At 36.1% G+C, this 22,373-nt stretch overlaps 1 protein-coding gene across 6 annotated transcripts in view; it reads left to right on the top strand.

The window, feature by feature from the left end:
* dlgap4a (discs, large (Drosophila) homolog-associated protein 4a) overlaps window positions 1–22,102 on the top strand; it is a 136,184-nt gene extending 114,082 nt beyond the window's left edge. For 3 of the 6 annotated variants that reach the window (XM_051879836.1, XM_051879838.1, XM_051879837.1), the window contains 6 exons: window positions 11,927–12,351; window positions 14,173–14,261; window positions 16,018–16,415; window positions 17,736–17,827; window positions 19,417–19,632; window positions 20,756–22,102. In XM_051879836.1, the coding sequence (XP_051735796.1) occupies window positions 11,927–12,351; window positions 14,173–14,261; window positions 16,018–16,415; window positions 17,736–17,827; window positions 19,417–19,632; window positions 20,756–20,980 (1,445 nt within the window). In that variant the 3' untranslated portion in view covers window positions 20,981–22,102. The other 3 variants (XM_051879842.1, XM_051879840.1, XM_051879841.1) reach the window with 2 other exon arrangements.
* Window positions 22,103–22,373: the final 271 nt, after the last annotated feature.

Genomic DNA, 22,373 nt, shown 5'->3' with positions numbered 1-22,373 from the left:
ATCATGGTGTGAGAGTCAAACAGCCGTAGACCATGAAGACAGTCTCATGATAGATCCTTAAAGGAATAGTTCACATAAAAACGAAAAAATACTGTCGTCATTTACTCACCCATCTCATCTCAAAAGGCATATATATGTAAGTGCATGAGTCAAATGAACTGCTTTGGTTCATTTTGGAGATAAACGTGGCTTTTGGACGGATTTGGTCCTTTTTCACTCAGTTCACGTAGACTACTGGACGTTTATAACGTCTCAAATGGCCAGTGCCAAGTGTGCAACAGCGAGTTGTCTTTCTCTCACACACACACATACACAAGTCTTCTGACCTACATTTGTACTGGTGGTGTCCTGCGGAGATGAATCCTTGAGCTTAACGGCTAATGTTTCTCGTCCCATCATGACCGACTCTGGCAAAACTTCCACTGCAAATTAAACCTCATCTTAGCCGGTTTCAGAGGAATTAACAGACATCAATCAGATTAGTTTGGCGCAACGCTTGATAAACCAGCAGTCAGTGGGCCGTCTGGTTTTTCACATTTCATTAAAGATGATCTACTTTATTTGTATTGCTTTTCACTGTATTTTGATATGTCTTATAATTTAATATGCAAGACCAGATTTATTCAATCGAACAACATTCCCATAATTTCATCATAATGGTTAAATGTATTGTAATTCATCTTGAGTCTTGAAAAGATACACCACTTGTGTAGTGTTAGTACAGAGCTACACTCAGAACAGCAAATAATGAAATCTAGTCTATTTTTGGAGAGGAATCTGGCTAATGCAATTTAGTTTAGGTAGCAAGCTGTCAAGAAAAACAAACCTTGGCCGCAATTCTGCTGCATTAAAAAGCCTGTGCTATCATTGCCCAGTCCATGGCTATGGTTGGAATAGCATACTATAATATGTATAATGTGCACAGTATAGTTGTAAATTTGATTTTTCTATATGCAACATCCAGATGACCTACTATATTTGACAAAATGAGCAGCTTACTGCATGGTATACTGTATAAGGCACTCAACGTGACGTATAACAAAGACTTTAGATATACAATGACGGTGCACTCATATTATGAATGGGAGAAAATGCAATGTGCAATATGGCGGAATAAGTCCTGATAAAGTCGATGTATTTTTAATGCTATTTGAGCATAAGAAACAACATTTATGGGACAGTTCATGTCAGATTTTGTTTCTGATTTGAAATATGTTATGTAAATGTGAGCAGTTTTTGAGATTTCAGGATTTTCCTATTCAAGTAGACCGGAGTTGGTCTTGGATGCCCGAAATAGCTGCCCGGAGGTGTTGCAAATATGGCCACCGAGTGAACAGACTTTCCTTGAAAGGGACTTTGCCGATGTGATGGATGAATCTGAAGTAATATCAGCCGTGATTTTGAACATCTCTTTCATTTGACCAGATTGACAAATGATAAACATTTTACACAAAAATTAGATAGCTTTCTAAATTATAAACACGGAACATAATGAGGTTATGTGGCCACAATATAGCATACTACTGTTTATGGTGGAATAATGCATACGGTTTCACTTCCCTTTTAAAGGGAACCTATTATGACCCTTTTCATAAGATGTAATATAAGTCTCTGGTGTAACCAGAGTGTGTCTGTGAAGTTTCAGCTCAAAATACCCCACAGATCATTTATTATAGCTTGTCAAATTTGCCCCTATTTGGGTGTGAGCAAAAACACACCGATTTTGTGTGTGTCCCATTAAATGCAAATGAGCTGCTGCTCCCGGCCCCCTTTCCAGAAGACAGCTCGTGCTTCGGTTGCTTAACAACAACAAAGCTGGAGAATCTCACGCAGCCAAAATGAGGATTGTCAGTAACGGTGTTCAGCCTTACATTGTTCAAACCGGAGTCGACACTGATGGAGAGACTCAGGAAGAAGTTACAACTTTTAGAAGGAAACTGGATGTTTCTGAATGGTTAGTGGATAAATTTATGTAGTTGCTGTGGAGTTGATTCAACTCATCGACTAGCATGTGCCGTCATGTTAATCTTTTGTGCAAATCCAGCGTTGAATTGACGCTCGTTTGTGAAGCAGTCCAGCAAAAAATGACGGCATGACAACAACACTCTACTACAACAACTCTTCCTCTACTATAAAGCAGCCCAACATGGACTCACCCCCTTTGTTGTGTGTTCTCAGGGGTGAGGTTTATGTATATTTTGGAGTTTGTGATGTCACCAACCCGGGAAGAAGCTCGTTGTAGTCCAAAAAAGCAATTTCTGTAAAAGAAAATATCTTCCTTTTCACTGAACTTCGAGCGTCGTAACTTTGCAGATGTTGTTTATGCTCAAACAGCAACATTACACACTAACTAAATTTAAAAAAGTAAAATTAAAATTGAGGACCCCTTTAAAAATAGTGGGCAGAATATAGTCCCTTTTATAAAAACTCCCAAGGCACATTATTCATGACCAAATTAATTGGCATAAAAGCACTGAATTAGAATAGTGATTTTGTTGTCCTCAAAACTCATAAGACACATAATCTCCACACTTTATTCTCCCCTGCTATCTAAATAAGATATTATTTAGGCCTATTTGTGTACATTGATGGCAGCTTTATTATTTAAATGTCTTGCTGTTGCATCAAAAGCAGCTTATAATGGCATAAAGATGCTGAATCAATTTACTTCAGATGTGAAAACTAGACTGATAAAAAGTAATAGTGAGTTTTATGGGTTCAATAACGACAGACAGAGAAACTACACACACTAAATCTTGTTCTCTGTTTTCCAACCAGTAACAAACCTAAATACGTAACTGTACTCTGGTAATAAGCCCAAAAATCTCAGCCCACGACTGCCTAAATCTATAAGCGACTTTCTGAGGGAAAAAACAAGGCCAAAATTGCTTATAATAAGCAGACTTGGCAACTCTGCTGCCAAAGAGAGAACGCGCGCGCAAGCGGGGATTCTGTGTGACGCACAAACAGCGATTCTGATTCGCCCGCGTCAAGAGCTTACGCCCCGCCCACCGGCCAATGAGAGCACAGAGAGTGAACGCCTCGAGCGCGTCTTTCTCCAATCCCGCGTCCTGAAAGCGGATTACCGGATCGGTTCTTTTTCCTCGGCTCCTCGAGACGTGGATGGTGGGATCCGTTGAACGGAAGGATATTATAGCGAGTGGGTTCGGCAGTGTGGACGAAACAACACAGAACAGAAAACCTTTCAGTGGATCAATTAATTGTGTCCTTTCGGTTTAACGTGTCGAGATGGAAATACGCCATCGACGGTGATCGCTTTACACAGAGAGGAAGAGGAAAAGGTGTGTGGATTTTTGTACTGTGAGTGGGCACGCGCGCGGGAACGAGCGAACGCGCGCACAGCGCCTCGAGACGGATCGCGTGTGCTGGTTTTGGCATGTGCTCAGGGTCAGAGGAAGTCACTATTAACACATCTGATAATAGCGAGATTTAGCGTCGGAAATGCATTTCCGTTGATCATTTTAATATTTGATTTAGTGGTGCTTGGATTGCATTAGCAGGTTAGCTCATGTTAGCATGGTATGGTGGCTACCGGAGGAGTGTTTATATTGATGCATCCGTCTAGACAGGCAAAGCATGACAGCATTTCCTACCTGAACATGACAGCGTACACTTCACGCATGCTGCTTTTCATGCAAATGCTGCTTTAGGGCATTTAATGCATCTGTGTCTACGCTGCACGTGTGAGATCTGAATCTGATCACAAACAATGGCCAGTGTCTGTGCACCGTGTTTTGAATAAGGTCGAACGCTTTTGTCAGGAAGAGAGAACATACACTTTGAATAGTGTTTGCATAGATTTTAAATCTCCTCTGATTCATGCTGAAAATGTAGAGGATGCCTAACCTAACCCAAACATAAGTTACCCTCCAGAAGAATGAGATTACATGGAGAATATTGTGAATAACTGCATTTGCAGGAATTAATTTATAATATATGTTTGAAAAGTTAACTCAGTATTTTCAGCCATGTCCTACTTTTAGATAAATGTTTCTCTTCTTGGTAAACATTTGCTGTGCTTTGGAGAGAAGATGTAATCCTTATTAGGATTTGTTTTTTTATTAAGTGCACAAGCCTGAATGTGATGAAAGAGATGGGATGGGTTCTGTAGTCTGTTACACGTCTTTGCATTTATGGGTTGTATGGACCAAGATTTATTATTTAGTTGTGACATTACTTAAGGGATTTGTTCACTTCAGAATCAAAATTCCCTGATATTTTACTCACTACCATGTCATCTAAGATGTTTATGTGTTTCTTTCTTCAGTTTAAAAGAAATTAAGGTTTTTGAGGAAAACATTCCAGGATTTTTCTCCATATAGTGGACTTCACTGGGGTTCGTCGGGTTGAAGGTCCAAATGTCAGTTTCAGTGCAGCTTCAAAGAGCTCTACACGATCCCAGATGAAAAATAAGGGTCTTATCTAGCGAAATGATCAATCAGTTTCTAAAAAATTTAAAATTTATATACTTTTTAACCGCAAATGCTCGTCTTGCAATGCTCTGCGATGCATCACGCATTACGTAATCACGTTGGAAAGGTCACGCGTGACGTAGGCGGAAGTACCGCGGTAGAGTGAAAAACTTCAAAATCGTTCAACATCGTTGTTTTACTTTTCGTGTAAAGGCAGTTTGACTTAGTCTTTGCATGTTCACTTTGTAAGCACTGGATCGGTACTTTCGCCTACGTCACGCGTGACCTTTCCAACGTGATTACGTAATGCGTGGTGCAGAGCAGTGCAAGACGAGCATTTGTGGTTAAAAAGTATATAATTTTTTAGAAAATGACCGATGGTTTCTCTAGATAAGACTCTTATTCCTCGTCTGGGATCATGTCGAGCTCTTTGAAGCTGCACTGAAACTGACATTTGGACCTTCAACCCGTTGAACCCCAGTGAAGTCCACTATATAGAGAAAAATCCTGGAATGTTTTCCTTAAAATCTTCATTTCTTTTCGACTGAAGAAAGACATAAGCATTTTGGATGACATGGGGGTGAGTAAATTATCAGGAAATTTTAATTCTGAAGTGAACTAATCCTTTAAGCTACTCAAAGTCATTGTACTCAGACTGGCTCTTTAAACCACTGTCACTCAAATAATTTTCTAAATTTAAGGTAAAACTAGTTTTGTTTTCTTAATGGAATCTGGTACTTTTTCCTACTCTAACTCTGTAAAGTCTGAAATGATAGCCAGAGAAAAAAAAATCCTTAGATTATTCGATTAATCGAAAAATAATTGATAGATTAATTGGTTGAAAAAAAGTCATTTTTAGTTCCGGTCCTCGTAGGCTTTATAGGTCTAAATTGTTTGTGGTGGACTTAGTGTTGATGATTTCCAACATGCTTTAAATCATGCTTTAAATCGCCCTCATGTTGTTTCAAACCTCTATGCTGTTATTTTTTTCATTGCAGCACAAAATATTTATCAACCGTTCGCAGTGACCACGTCAGTCAAGCGGCAAAAGCATCATGAAACTAGTCCATATCGACTCATGAAATGGTTTTTTGATAGACGTGGTTACGATGAAGTGTCATATGAAAAATAGTTATATAAGACTTTCTCCTTTTGTGCCCCACAGAAGAAATAAATTGGAACGGCATAAAAGTGAGTAAATAAAATCAGAATTTCATTTTTGGGGTGATCCATAACTTTATTGGTGACTCTTTAACAATAAAAGGAAAGAAGCCACAGTGCAAGTCCTTCTCAGTTTGGTGGTATTTTGGTGCCTGTCCTCATGCATTCACAGAAAGGCCATGCGAGGTTTGGCTGGTGCCCTGGGGCAAAGCGACTGGCTCTAATGCGTTAATCTGGATCTGAGCCTCCCCTGTAGAGCCACAACTGTGTCATAAACTCATATCACCCTCAGTGCTGCAAAGTACCCAATATTAAGAGAAAACTACTGTATTTTATTCACGCCACTCAACTGTTGAAGTTCCCGAGGGAGGTTGTGTGATGTAATTAATTCTTTGAGATTTGTTCTCAGTATAAAAGTGTTTAATTAAATTGCCACTACATCTCAGAGAAGCAAAGCTGAAGTCAGTCGTTCAATAGCTGTCAGTGGAAATAATTAGCCATTGCACTTTCGTTATTATAAGGGTTTGTGCTTTCCTTGATGGCATCTTGAGTAACTTATTTCTATGCTGATAGAGGTGAGCATTACTGCTGCCAATGCTTATGCTTTTTTGACTCTCTTGAGTGCCATAGTGTAGCTTGTAGGACTGGGCATTGACTGGCTTTGCTGAGATAAATGTGACATTACATGACATATCGTTTACAAGCTGTTTAATTGATGTCTTTCCGTGGCTGAAACACTGATTACTAGGGCTGGGACAATAAATTGATGCATCGCAATTCGTGGATTGATTCTGATATTTTCCAAATGCATCGCGATTCTCTCTCGAATCAATTCTGAGCTTAGTTTTTAACAGCAGATGGCGCTCTAGGCTAGTTTTTAACCGCACGCTCAAATGCTCATGAAGATCACTCGTACCTTTGGCTGAGTCTGAGAATGTACTTGAACTTCAAAATGCTTTTATAACGCAAGATTAATGTAAACAGCCCACTGCAAACACCCTTGTAATTCGCATCAACCTTTTCAAACTTTATGAATGATTATTTTAGAGAAGGTTCAAGTGGTGTGAGTAAGGAATTGGAAGCAAGCAGAGTACAGCTGTTTCTAAAGCATGTAGTGCCTTCTGCTGTTTAAAAACTAAGCTCAGAATCAATTCGGGAGAGAATAGCGATGCATTCAGAAAATCTCAGAATCGATCCAGAATCATTTCTCGATTCGCGATGTATCAATAGCTATATTGTCCTAGCCCTACTGATTACATGAGACATGATACATTTTGGTAAGTTGTACTGTATCTTTCAAAGTACCTTCTGATGTTCATGTTTATTTCATGCTGTAACTAGTAGTAAAGCGGAAGAGATGATCGGTTAGCCTAACAATCCGCTTGAACTAAAGCACAACAGCTGTAACTTCACATTAAAGAGCACCAAAAATGTATTTATTGTTTCAGTTTCTTCATAAAACTGCATTTTTGCTACAAATCATGTTCAGTTAAGTTTTGTTCAGGCATCAACTCAAAACAAGATTAACGCTGTGTATGAAATAGAATACTTCTCTACTATATAGTATGCAAAAAAAAGTATGCGAACAGAGTAGTATGTCCGAATTTATAGTATTTGAAGAACAGTAGGCGAAAAGTACCCGGTTGACTTACTACTTCCGGCGAGATTCTGAAGTGCGCATACGATGGTCACTTTACTATCCCATGAGGCCACAGGAGAGGATTTGTGAATGGAGTTGAAGGGATGTTACTGACGCTGGTAGGTCATGTGACAGTAACAACATGGCAGATGTAGTATGTCCGGATTTCTTTCATACCTACACACAGTCATACTATATAGAACGTACTTTTTCAACAGTCGTGAAGTAAATTTATATTCAAATGTAGTACCTACTCAGACAGTACGCGATTTCGGACTCAGCTTAAGGGTGCATTTACACGACAATGCTGTACTAAAAACAGAAAAGCTTTTCCTTTGTGTTTTTCGCCTACAGATGACAACATTGTCAAAATGATCCCCATTCACACGGATCCGCATAAATGACTAAAATCGCTGTATTCTGCTGCCACGCCAGTAGATGGCGATGTCACTTTGTAAAGAAACACGCCTATGGACTGAACGCGTAATACATATGCGGATGACATCACCGTTTTCACAAATTCACATTTTTATAGTTTACACAGAGACGACAATGCTATTGCTTTCAAAAACTTGCACTTTGAATCCCGTTTTCAAACGTTTGCATTTTCAGGGCCCCAAAACGCCATTGTCGTGTAAATGAATGGCCAAAAAGCATAAAAAGTTTTCTGTTTTTAGTTGAAAATAGTGTTGTGTAAACGGGCCCTTAAAGATCAGTTCTTTGGATATAAGATATATATATATATATAGATATATAAGATCAATATCTGTTAATGAAAATTAGAATCAATTAAAATCGAGAAATTGACATTTTTAACCCAGCCCTAGTAGCTTGTTATCTGTTTGTCCTGTGTCCTACTATTAGTCATCTGTGTTAGCAATCAAATCGTCATAGACTGCTGTGTGGCATCTGTCCTGGCACCAGACGGCGAGCACAGCGGACAATGCCAGAGAGAGGAAACAGATTTATCCAATATTGTCTGTGAGCTCCACAGTCCCCGCATTGGACTTGTCCTGGCACCGAGTCCTCTATACAGCACAGACAAGATAGAGGAGAATTGTTCACCAACAGTTCTTCCTCTTCAGGGAGGGCAGATATTGCCCTGATTGTTCAGTAACACAAGTCATTGTGCTTGTTGCAAAACTGTTGACTATATGTCATATTTTAGCCCAACTCTGTTCTTCAGTATTGACAGAACACAAATACTACATATCTGTCATGACAGCTCTCGGAGTGTTAGGCATGGTAATGGATATGACAATGTTGATATGTTTGGTCTTGGTGGAATAGATATGCTACACTGCTGCTGTTAATGCTGCTGCTTCTGCAGAAAAAGTACAGGACTTGTGCTGTACAATATAGCATGAATTACCCAAAGCAGATCTATACATGTGGAGCTAGGGAAGGTGGAGTGTTTCTGAAAGTGCGCTGCAACTGCTACAGGAAATGCTGACTAAGTATTTGAAGGTTGAGCAGCACAGATTGATTTAGCAGATTGAGTTAATGACCTGTCAGCCTGTGCCATCTAGAGTTTCATGACAGAACTTTGTATTTATCAATAGTGTCATCGTGAGTGTTGAACTGTAATTTACGGAAAATAGCAATGCTGTTAATTTAACTTTTTTTAGTAGGATAGTTGAATTCATCGCAGTTTGGACTAGGCTATTGGTCATTTTGCTACTGTTTAAGACTGTTTTCCAGTTCAGTGATTTCAGTCAGGAAAAAATAACACTATACCGGTCAAAGGTTTGGGGTCAGTAAGAATTTTTTAATGTTTTTAAAAGAGTCTCTTCTGCTTATTACAATTACAATTTTATTATTACAATTTAAAATATCTGTATCCGATTGTAATATATTTTAAAATGTAATTTATTCCTGTGATCAAAGCTGAATTTTCAGCATCATTACTCCAGTCTTCAGTGTCACATGATCCTTCAGAAATCATTCTAATATGATGATTGGCTGCTCAACAAACATTTCTTTTATAATTTTTTTTATACATTTATATTTCATGTTAATTTGTGTTTTATGCTGTCACACTAATTGAGATTCTTCCTTATTGTTTTTTCCCAGAAAAAGTTATTATGCAATTTAAAACAATCTGATAATTTAGCAGATATTGTCGTCTTAATGTTTTTCTTGTTTGTGTTTCATAATGTAAAGCTGTTTGTGCGCTGATATTGTACTTACCATTAGTATGCTACCAATAATCTATTCACTTGCGTCCATGAATTTGAATTTCCATTTTTTTTTTAAGCATTTAATCCACTAGATTTTCAAACATTGGACGTCACATTTCATTTAATAAAACATTTTGAGGCTGAATTTCCTGCAAAAATAACTGTATCGTGATATAAAATGACTCACACCGTAAGATTTTAGTCAGGCCGCCCACTAGCTTATATAGTTTCAAAGTAGCTTCTCCTACACTGTTCAGCAGGCTAATAATACGCCGTTGAGCGTTATCATCAGGCTTCGTGACACGCCGTACAAAACATGCAGTCTCGTCAGCAGATTGCAGCCCATGTTTTGTGGGCGCAGCCCGACACATTCCTGACGCGGTCTGCCATCAGCCGGCATGAGAGGAATGCTGTCGAGATTTGAGTATGTAAATGCCTGTCTTTGTCTCATCTCTTACTGTTGCTCCTGAGAGCAGAGGCTGCTGGGAGAAAACGTGTGACATTCTGAAGAGACATTGTATTAGGGTTGTTTCTGGGTTGGTGAGAATTAGTGGTGTCACAGTACCAAAATTTCAGTAGTCAGTGCCAATACCAGTAAAACTTCACAGATCTCTGTACCAATTTCTGTAGCATTAAAACTTTATTTTAGTGAAGTCTTTAACTATTTGAAAATAAAACAATATTAAATAAATTAAATGTTAAATACTAATGCTATTTAAAAGTTAATAATGCATTAAAACTTGAAAAATAGGTTTTCTGCGGTTCTTAAAACGTCTTAATTTGCTCTTCCACAAATTAAGGCCTTAAAAACGTCTTAAATCAGAGTCATAAATTCATAAAGTCATGGCATTAAATGTTGCTTGCACTATGAAAAATGAATATCTTCCTCAGTATTTTTGTCTTGTTTGCCAGTACAAATATCTAAACATCTTTAAATCAAGATACATTTCTTGGAAAAGCAAAAAGAAGATATGACGTCTTGTTTTCTGAGAAATTAAGGCAAAATGAACTGAGTTTACACTTAAAACAAAAAACAAATATGCCAATGAGTTTTGAAGTAAGCTTTGAATTAAGTTAAATTAAGTTTTCAGAGCTCACTGGCAGATATTTGTTCATTTTGATCATAACCTCCTCATCCATTTCACATAAAACAAGTCTTATATCATTTTGCTTCTCAAGTAAATGTATCTTTATTTAAGAATTTTTCAATATTTGCCCTGGAAAACAAGACAAAAAAGATGGAGAACACCAAGAGCACTGCTTTTTTTTTTTTGCAGTAGGGTGAGAAGGTACAGTAAAAGTTATGTCCATATTCTAGTGGTTAGAAAGCTTTTTTTTTTTGTAAAATGAATTAAAAAGTAATGGAGATCAGTTGGAAGTTGTATTTTTGAAACTTTGAAGTGTTGTTAAAACAACTCTAAATATTTACATGTAGAAAACATATCGATCGTGTGTTTTTCCTTCACTTTTTTCCTTAACTTTTCTTTACTTGGCCTTAAAAAGATCTTTAAAAAGTCTTAAAGGAGTGGTTAATTATGATTTCACTTTTTTAACTTTAGTTAGTGTGTAATGTTGCTGTTTGAGCATCTGCAAAGTTACAACACTCCAAGTTCAATGCAAAGGGAGATATTTTCTTTTACAGAATTTCGCTGTTTACAGACTACAACAAACGGCTGGTAGGGACTACAACAAGCTTCTTCCTGGGTTAGTGACATCACTAACCCCAAAATTTACATAAACCCCGCCCCCGAGAACACGCAACAAAGGGGGTGAGGCCATGTTGGGCTGCTTTAGAGAAGAGGAAGAGTTGTTGTAGTAGAGTGTTGTTGTCATGCCGTCATTTTACGCCGGACTGCTTCACAAACGAGGGTCAATTCAACGCTGGATTTGCACAAAAGATTAACATGACGGCACATGCTAGTCGATGAGTTGAATCAACTCCACAGCAACTACATAAATTTATCCACTAACCATTCAGAAACGTCCAGTTTCATTCTAAAAGTTGTAACTTCTTCCTGAGTCTCTCCATCAGTGTCGACTCCGGTTTGAACAATGTAAGGCTGAACACCGTTAATGACAATCCTCATTTTGGCTGCGTGAGATTCTCCAGCTTTGTTGTTGTTGAGCGACCGAAGCGTGAGCTGTTAAAGCTCCGCCCTCTTCTGGAAAGGGGGCTGGGAGCAGCGGCTCATTTGCATTTAAAGGGACACACACAAAAACGGTGTGTTTTTGCTCACACCCAAATAGGGGCAAATTTGACAAGCTATAATAAATGATCTGTGGGGTATTTTGAGCTGAAACTTCAGTGACAAATTTTGGGGAAACCAGAGACTATTACATCTAATGAAAAGGGGCATAATAGGTCCCCTTTAAATCTGCCTTTATAAAATCTACAGAAACTTTGAAAGTTGAAAATGTAAAAAAGCATAATAGGTGCTTTTTAAGTATCGACTTGGTACTGAAGTAAACAATAGTGAAAACGTTCTGACAGTCCATCTTCCTGTCTTTTTTAGTCTCCACGTGTACGGCCATCTGTAAGAAGGCTCCTCCTCCTATTCCTCCACGCACCACCTCCAAACCCTACATCTCGGTTACGGTCCAGAGCAGCACAGAATCTGCCCAGGACACGTACCTGGACAGCCAGGACCAGCGCAGCGAGGTCAACAGCCAATCAGGACGCAGCAACTCCTCCGACAGCCTCGCCAGCTCTCGGACAGGAAGTCTGGTCAAAGGCGCCAAGCGGCCGCCTATCCTGCCGCCCATCCCTGCTCCGCGGGAACCCGTACATCTACCCAGTGCAAGAGTGACCACGCCTCCTCCTGCTATAGTCCCGCCCTCTCCCGCCGCAGACGTCAGAAACGAGCCTGCGAGTCTCACAGTGGCACCTGACGAAGCGCAAGCTCAGCCCAAGAGAAAACTCTCATCGATTGGTATTCAGGTGCATGCATGAATATTTATGATGTTGCCGTGATGTATGCTATTGGATTGCATTTTTGGTATCGGGTCATGTGACTTCACTTGCGTTGGAGGTTGCCCGTTGCTCAGTTGCATAAGCTTAAACTCCTCTCTGTTTTGCATCTGCAGTAGTTGCTCATTTGAGCTTAAAGCAACTTCTGGTTGATTTGTTGCTGCAAATCGCTGTCATCGTGAGCACATTATTAGATATAAAAAAGCTGTTTTTGCTACTGTACATTTAAGACTTTTTTTTTTATTTATTTAGGATTTTTATATATTTGACAATTTATCACTTTATTATTATTGTAATAATGAAAGAAATGCCCATCTATACTATGGAGGGCCATTAAATTTAATTGTTAAATATTTAAAGAAAATCATTAGTGAATAAACACATCAAATTGTTTAATTATTAAATCACCAAACAAGCGACTAAAGAGGAACAAAAGCAATTCATCAATTTAAGGATTAGTTTTCATTTTTATCATATTCCATGCTTTACGCTTTTTATTTACAAAAATAGTAAAATACATATAAACCACAAATATATAATAAAAAGTAATACATGCAAAATTATTTAATATTGTACAATTCTAAACATTTAAAAATGTATTATAATATATAATGATATTTTAATATATAATATAATAAGAAATGCATAATCATGAAGTCATATTTAGCCCCTTAACTATCACCGTCTCGCTAGCTAGTTTTTATTTATTGCCTTTTTTTCGTATCGCATATTTCAGTAATCATCATAAATTAGGTAAACTCAGCATTCATCCTGTGAAAACCATGGAAACGGTACTTTAAATCCTTTTAGCGGGCTCCTCCCCCTAGTGGCCGTTGTCATCTTTCATATTACAAAATTTATTTTAACTACTTTATAGTCACTTATCTAATCTTGACAAAACACATTGTCAGAAAGGTCTGAATCTCAAGCAAGTGATATTTGGACAGAAATGTATTTATTTGCTACAGGAGAATGGATCAAAAAAATTTCAATGGAATATGGGCGACACCCAGTGGCTATTTTTGGTACAGCGCCAAAGCAAAATCTCATGGGATCTTTAATTTTTGTGATATCAACTTCAAATTTGGAACACAACTTGGTTCGACATATGCGCTTTGATTTTTATATTGATTTTAGAGTAAAAATTATTTTGTAAAATGTATATTTTATAATAAATACTTTTTAGTACAGTACACAGTAAATTTAAACTTCAGTAACTTTTTCATACATTCATTCTTTCATTTTCAGCAACAATCTGCTGAGAGTCTTCTTTAAAACAAGACCAAACTTAGGTCTATATTCCAAAGCATTCTTGAATTATAACCATTTCAGTTTGGATAGTGCATTTTCACGTCTGCTCAAAAAGGGGAGTGACAGTTAAGAAAATTTAGTTTTTTTATGAAAATGTTTTAGAAAATTGTAGATATTGTCTGTTTTTGTTATAAGGCGTGTAAAATCGTATGCGTGCCGTTCATACTGTCATTCATCAGGACAGGCTAATTTGTTGAATACAGAGTAGGCACTGATATGTAAATGTGGGCGGTGATATGTTAATGAGCTCATGAATGTGTCATACCATGACTAATTCTGAATGAAATGTTTTGTGTTTTAGTTTCATTCAATGCTCTGGGGAAACTAGGGAGGGAGGTTTGATTTATAAATGTTAAGTATGTCACATCGTACTTCAAACTTTATTTCAGAAGAGCAGGAAATGTGTTGAACTAATTGTATGAGAACATTTGAGTTGTATTGTGTTGCATCCTTTTCAGATGAATAACTTTTTTGTCGCAGGTGGATTGTGTGCAGCCGGTTCTGAAAGAGGAACAAACTCCCACCACCAGGTTCCAGTCCATCGGGGTTCAGGTTGAAGACGGCAGGCCGTGAGTTTCCTCTCTGCCTTTTGCATCCTTGAGCAAAGAAATGTTCCTCCTCCGTTTAGCACTTTGGAATTTGATACGCATGTTGACGGCAGCACTTCTCACAAAAGCCTGGTCTGATCGGCGTCTGTGAGTCAGCAGCGCAGCTTTCTCAGCCATGTATGGTGCTGGAAACACTCACAAGTAATGATTCAGTGTAGACGGCAAGAGATAATGAGATTCTGTCCGCATCTCCCGCGCGCTTTGTTTCCTGGCGCTCTCAGTTGCAGTCTATTTTCATATCTTTGCATCTCTCTCATTTACATGTCTCTCTTTAAGTATGCTGTCTCCCACACACCAGCTGTCTGTCTTTCTCCTGGCCTGCGGTCTCTTTTCTGCTCCTCATGTTCAGTTCTTTTTCTTTTTTTTTTTTCCTAAGCTGGACAAATGAAGTGGAGCATTTTTCATATTTAATTGATATTAATAAATTAACATAAATTTCAGGTTTTTAAATGTTAAGAGGAATGTATTTTGGAGTATTAATTTTTTTTTTATTTTTCTTTCTCTCATCTGCTATTCCTTTTTTTTAAATAAAAGAAGAGCACATTTTTTAATCATGATTTTTTTTTTACGTTTCTTTACATGAAGGATTTTTATAGTGATATTTTACAATATCACTAATAATATATTTAATACGTTTATAAAGATGTATTTTTAGTTTTATAAAAATAATATTTATAATTGTTTAATAGTAAATTGCAATATTTAGGATTTTATGATTTACAACTTTTTATTGGTGGTGATAAAAAATAAACATTATTGTAGAATTTAAAAAAAATCATTTTATTTTTAATTACAACATTCAAGGGAATGCATAATTGTGATGCCATGTTTATTGTAAAATTAGAGAATTATAAAATTATTATAAATGTATAACATGGTAAAATCAATTTTTTTGGTGGTGATAAAAAAATAATAAAAAAATTATATAGTAATTCTAAAAATTTGAACTTTATTTTAAATTACAATATTTAAGAAAAAATGCATAATTGTGATGCCATGTTTATTGTAAAATTACAGTATTATAAAATAATTATAAATGTATAAAATGATAACATCAATTTATTGGTGGTGATAAAAAAAATAAATTGTATAGTAATTCTAAATTTTAATTTTATTTCAAATGACAATATTTAAGGAAATGCATAATTGTGATGGCAAGTTTATTGTAAAATTACAGTATTATAAAATACAAATGTATAAAATAAATGATGAAAAATCAATTTATTGGTGGTGATAAAAATTAAACTATATAATATTGTAGAATTCTAAATATTTTAATTTTATTTTAAAATACAATATTTAAGGAAATGCATAATTAGGATGTCATGTTTATTGTAAAATTAAAGTATTGTAAAATAATTATAAATGTAAAAAATAAATGATAAAAATCAATTTATTGGTGGTGATTAAAAAATTACATAATTTTTTTTAGAATTCTAAATATTTTAAGTTACAGTTTTTAAGGAAATGTATAATTATGATGTTTATTGTAAAATGACAATATTATAAAGTAATTATAAAACAAATATTTCAGAAGAAATGCTTTTTTTTTTTTTCCCAAGTAGTTTCAAACAGACTTCCAGCTTATTGATTTTTACATAATGGATTCATAAACTAATGGAAGTGTCTAGTAGAGTCCGTGTTGACCTGGAGCTGAACTCTGCTGTCAGTGTTGGTCAGTGTCTTTAACAGCCCATCTCTTCTCTCTGTGTGTTAGACTCAGTCGCTTCACTAGCATGGCGTCTAGACAGGAGACGACAGAGGCCGAATCTCAGGAGCAGACCGACGGTAAACCTTCGGAGAATAAGACGCCCAACCAGTCTCTGGACGGCAGTGTGCACAAGCTCTCACGAGCGAATGTGATGCGCTCCGGTTCTGCCTCGCTGCAGGAAAAGCTGGATCCTGCGCTGGACCCATCCTCCCTCCCGCCGCCGGATCCGTCTCTGCAGGCCGGGACGGGCAGCGTAAATGGAGCCGTGGAGCAGCCCGGGGGCTCGGCGTGCCTCAGGGACGGACGCTGGTTCCAGAAGCTTCTCCAGGCGGAGACGGACCGCATGGAGGCCTGGTGTCAGCAGATGGACCAAGAGACCAAAGACAAAGAGCTGTCAGAGGAGGGTGAGTTACTCGCTTAACATCTAATCGATAATAAAAATAACCAACAATGAATTTCATTATTCAAGCAATTCCTAATGGATAAAAGCAATTAATTTAATTCACTCAATTAGTTAACGGCGTTACCGGTGTTCAGCCGCAAGTTGCAACACCGGTTACATCACTTGCCCACCGCAGGCACCGCCCCCACCGTCGTTTTGATGTTTAATAGTAATAAAAATCATTTAGTTCAGTTAGAGAACAGACACTACAATTAAAAACTGAACGTGTTTGCTCAATTCAGCGTGTGCCGAACGAGAGTCGCAGCACAGACCAGCAGCAGGAGTCAGATTTCATTTATTACAAGAGTGAGGAGATGACTGACAAGACGATGGCAGAAGATTTTTTGGATTTTTGCAATATTTTGTATTTAAACCCAGTGCTAATTGGGAACCTGCAAAGGATAAGTTTTGTTTTTCATTAAGAACAATAATGAACCCACCATTCAAGCAATTGCCGCCCCCGAATTGGAAAGCGAAAGTAAAATGCGCACGGCCACACGGGCATTCATAACAGTGTGTGTCTACTGGCGCAGAGCGTTTTCAGTTCCTTCCTATTATATATATATATATATATATGACTAAAAAATTCTAATAATATCTTGCTAGAAGGGCTTTGAATGGCAGTGAAGTTGGTTACTGTCATTCTGTTTAGGGAGAATGTCACCCTGACGTAACAAATCTGTGAATAATTACTTTGAATTACCTTTTTTTTTTTTTTTTACTATATTTAACCGAAAACCTTATTTCAGACTTAATTAATTAATATTAATTCAGACTTGTAGTATTTTCAGTGCCGTTACTACTGAAATGAATGTCCAGGAAGCTGCTGTTAATTGCAGCAGGTTTATCTTGACGTTCTGTCCCTCAGATCTCAGGAGCTTCCATTTACAGACACGAATCAAATGCCCAGCGGATCCATGAATAAAGGATGATATCACTCTCTCCCTAAACGTGTGGCCTCATTAATGAGCTTTAATCAGAAACGTCTCTCTGTTGCCTGCTAATTTTGGCTCCTCGAGCCTGTGATTAAAGTTATTAGGTTTGAACCTGGCATGAATGGAGGGAGAGAGAGAGAGAGAGGATGGAAAATCAATGGCAGCTTCTGTGACATGATAATGCAGAAATGATGATGTGTTTCTCTCTGCTCCACAACAGGCAGTAGCAAACGTAACGAATCAATGTTGCTGCTGTCTGTGTGGCGTGATTGACGGCACGCTGTCAGAGTTAAACGTATAGATAGCAGCCTGACGAAGAGCACGTCTCTGTCTCTGTGTTCCTGTAGTGTTAGGAAAGGTCCGCAGTGCGGTCGGCAGCGCTCAGCTCTTGATGTCTCAGAAGTTCCAGCAGTTCCAGGGCCTTTGTGAGCAGAACCTGGTGAGTATCCTGATAGAGCCCACTTCACTTATAGGGTCAGTTCTGATTTAATGTCCAGGGCATATTTAAAAAAAAAAAAAAAAAAAAAAAAAGTCAAAATGCAAAAAATATCTGACTTTTTTTATACCACAATTGTGCCTCTCAATTACTGTAATTCCCCCACGTTTTTTTTTTTTTTTTTTCCTAAATTAATTTATTCTTTATAGTGATTCTATCATATATAATGTATCCTTTTATTATCATTTAATTTTTTTTTCATTATTTCACCTCTATTATTAATTTAATTCATATTTAATTACATTAAATAAATGTATACATTTCTAAAAATATTTTAATATATAATTAAATTATGAAAATAATGTGTGTGTTATATATATATATATATATATATATATATATATATATATATATATATATATATATATATATATATATATATATATATATATATATATACACACACACACACACACACATACAGTTTTCATAATTTAATTTAATTCTATATTAAAATATTTTTTGAAATTTATATATTTAATGTAATTAAATGAATAATTAAACGATAAAAGTTATATTATATAATATAAATATATAATGTATATATATGTATCTTATCATTTAATTATTCATTTAATTACATTAAATATATTTGTAAATATATAAATTTCAAAAAATATTTTAATATAGAATTAAATTATGAAAATTCTGTGCGTGTGTGTATACGTATGTATATGTGTGTGAAAAGAGTATATGTAGTATTTCTATTATTTACTATCTTTAATTTTTACTATCTTTAATTTCTATTAAAAATGTCTAAAATTAGAGGAAGGAAAATACTGAATAAGGAAGGGAAGAAGGAGTGAATGAATATGAGGATGTGAAATGAACAGACTGAGAACTTTATCTTATGAGATTAAAATATATGTGGACAAAGTTTTCCTTTTGGGGACATTTGCATTTAAATAAAAGGTAATAAATCGCAATGTGTCACACTTTGTTACTGCAATACTTAGTATATCGTCACAATTTCTTATTGTGGCTTTTTTTCTGCTGATATGACTGAGGCTACAGGATGTGGAGAAATAACATCCAATAATATCTTAGTGTGTTTTGAATGACTCTATTACGTTCAATCTGTTGGATAAAATCTAGTCCCGCCATTCTTATTTCCTGCTAAATATGTTCTTTCACTTGGAAATACTGCAGGAGTGGTGATCGTCAACCCAGAACCGCTCATGTGACTCACAAACATGAGGTTGGAGTTGAAGCGCCCTCTGCTGGCACTCTGTCCACATGACTGAACGCTGATGTTCTCAGCACCTCATTTCAGTTCATTCATCTAACATCGATTGAAGATTTCATAAGGTCACATCGGTGTTGTAGTGTATGTACCGTATGTTACACAGTAGGACTCAAATCATCATTGTGCTGGTTGGGAAATAAAATCATATTACAAATATGTAGTGGTCATTTTGACACACAAACCGTTTCGATGGACCTGAAGTGGATAGATGTCCTCTTCCAGTTTCTCTTGGTTTTAAGTATTTAAAAATTCACTCAAGCTACAGTCTGATGTCTGTTTCCGTCAGGATGCAAGCGCTCAGCCGCGGCCCACCGCGCAGGATCTGGCCGGATTCTGGGATCTGCTGCAGCTGTCCATCGAGGACATCAGCATGAAGTTCGACGAGCTCCACCTCCTCAGGTCCAATGACTGGAAGATGTCTGAGACCCAGGAAAAAAAGGTCCAACTCATGTACCTTTCCAACATCGTAACGCTTCCTTTTGCTTGTATAACCAATGTGAAGGTAGAATGAAGTTCTGGTTTCTGGTTATATGTCAGTTTTTAGATCTAGAACTGTTCCCTTATTGGAGCTGCCATCCTCGTAATTAAGGTCATGTGATGAAAATGTAGTGCGACAGATGCTACTTGTATATATTAGTAGGCATAAGTAGTAATACACTGTGCAAATGTAGTGATACACTAGCATAATGCATTTAAATGTTAAGAATTCATATTAATTACATATTTATTTGATAATTGATTTTATTATTTTATACATATATTTAATATAATGCACATTATTTTATACATGAGTTTTGTTATTCTATTTTTGTATTCTAAATGTATTATATAAATTATTTAAAATTATAAAAAAAAATGAAAAATGTAATTTCTATTTTAATGTTATAAGCCAGCATAGTGTATTTTAATAGTTAAAATTAATGTTAATGATTAATTGTAATATTTATTTTATTATTTTTATTAGTAACTTAAATAACTTAATTCATTAAATATTTGCTTTATACATAATTTAATTTATATTCTATTTTATAAATAAATTATTTAATATTTAGTATTTATTTATTTATGTATGTTTTTTTATGTATTTATGTATTTTAATTTTTTAATTAATGTATATTTAATATTAGTTAGCATGGTGTATTTTAATTAAAATTAATATTACGGATTCAATTAAATATTTATTTTTATTAATTTAATTAGTTTAATAGTTAAAAAACGTAAGGATTAAATATGAATTATGTTATTGCAAAAATATAAATATATAAAAAAAAAATATATATATATATACACACACACACACACTTTATTTATTTATTTACTTATTATTAGTTGTTTTTTTGTTTTTTCTTTGGTAACTGAGGCTGCAGGATATTTATTATTAATGATTAATTATGAATATTTTATTTTTATTATTTAATAATTATTTTAATTGTTTAAAATTATGAATATTAATCATTGAATTTAATATTTCTTTTCAACATAATTTAGAAATATTTAATTGTAGTATTTTTTTTTTTATTAGATCACAGAGTGTTTATATAATATATTTTTATATAATTTTTAATATAATAAATGTGATATTTAGCATTATAATCACATTTTAATTGTTAAATGATTGTCCTCAGGAGGAGAAGAAGTCCGCTCCAGCCCACACACCAAAGAAGACTGTAAAGGTAAAATCCAGCGGCGGGAAGGAGAAGAGCGGCGACTCGGTGGCCGACAAGCAGCGTCAGGAGGCCAGAAAGCGACTGATGGCGGCCAAGCGAGCCGTGTCTGAGCGGCAGAACTCTGCCACCGAGAGCGCCGAAAGCATCGAGATCTACGTTCCCGAGGCTCAGACGCGACTCTAATAAACCACAAAGTAACAAACTCCTCCCAATCCAAGAGACGCTTTCTTGTGCTCACGGACACGCTCACTCGTACAGAGCGCAACACGGTCGGATCTAAAGGTGAATGGCCGAAACAACGAGCAAAAAAATACAATAAAAAGGCGAAAAATTGAATTTGAACGCTGCCGCAGAAGAACCTCCTGTTGACGTTTGTTTATATGGTTTCCCCTTGTTATAATTATAAATGTTATAAAAGTTAACTATCTCATGGAATATATCAAGACTTTGTCTGTAAATTGTGCTAATATCTCTGATGGTGAAAAGACGTTCTTTACCGCGTCAGATCTCAGACCCTTTACACTCGTCACATGACCCGCTTCACACGTCACATGACCCACGGACAGCATGCACTCAGGATCCTGCACGTGTGCACTTGTCTTTCATCAACGCAGTCTTCCTGTTCTCACAAACACCTTTCTTTTCTTCGTCGGGAGCACGGACACGTGACTTTATCACGCGAAGCGTTTGAATGGCGTTACGTATGTGAATGTTTCACTGCATCTGGAGTTTTGATGGTACAAGAGATACTTGAAATCTGAAGCGAATCACCGTAGGAAGTCGTAGAGTAGCACAGGAAGCAGATTTTAGCACTCCACTAGTTTTTTTTTGTTTCACGTCACTTTTCACTCCAGTAAAATTTAAAGCAGAAACACATTTCGGCTTGATTTATTTTCCACGTCAAACAATCCATTTATATTTGATAGGGTTGAAATATGACCACTCGACTTTGTTTTTATGATGAATGTTTTAAAACGTCAACAATGACTGTCCAGATTTTTACTTGGACCAACTTCCTGTTTGTTTTGTAATAATATTATTATTATTATTATTATTATTATTATTATTATTATTATTAATATTATTTTAATTTTAAAGTTTTCAGTTGTGTTTTCTGTTTTCCATTCCATGTGTTTTTCAGCACGGTTTCCTGATGCTACGGTTCAAGCGATGACCGTACAACCGTGTCTTTGTGTGACCAATTAGAGCCCTTCATTTGTGATCAACAATGTTTTTTTTTTTTTTTTTTTTTTTTTTTTTATTATTATTTGACAGACATTAAAAATTTCCGTTACCCAAAACTCAGCTGATTTAGTTTGGATAAGTTGTTTCATTGTCAGTTTTCCACACATTGAGCCCAAAAGTGTCACAGTATTTACTCTCTTTTCAGTATGTTAACCAACAGATGGTTTACTTATAGTTAACTGTGCATATTAAACTAGGTTAAAATGTTTTTAACACACTTCACCTTTCAGCTCTTGGAGAATCACTGGTTTGCTCATGTGCCAGTTTGATATAATCCTGATCTATGAGGCCGTTAGTTCACAGAAAATTGTTTAAATGGTGAGTGAATTGG

This window comes from Ctenopharyngodon idella, chromosome 22 (assembly GCF_019924925.1).
Source record: "Ctenopharyngodon idella isolate HZGC_01 chromosome 22, HZGC01, whole genome shotgun sequence".
Lineage (NCBI taxonomy): Eukaryota > Metazoa > Chordata > Actinopteri > Cypriniformes > Xenocyprididae > Ctenopharyngodon > Ctenopharyngodon idella.
Note: the sequence above shows the minus strand (reverse complement) of the source record. Positions and strands in the feature narration are given on the sequence as shown.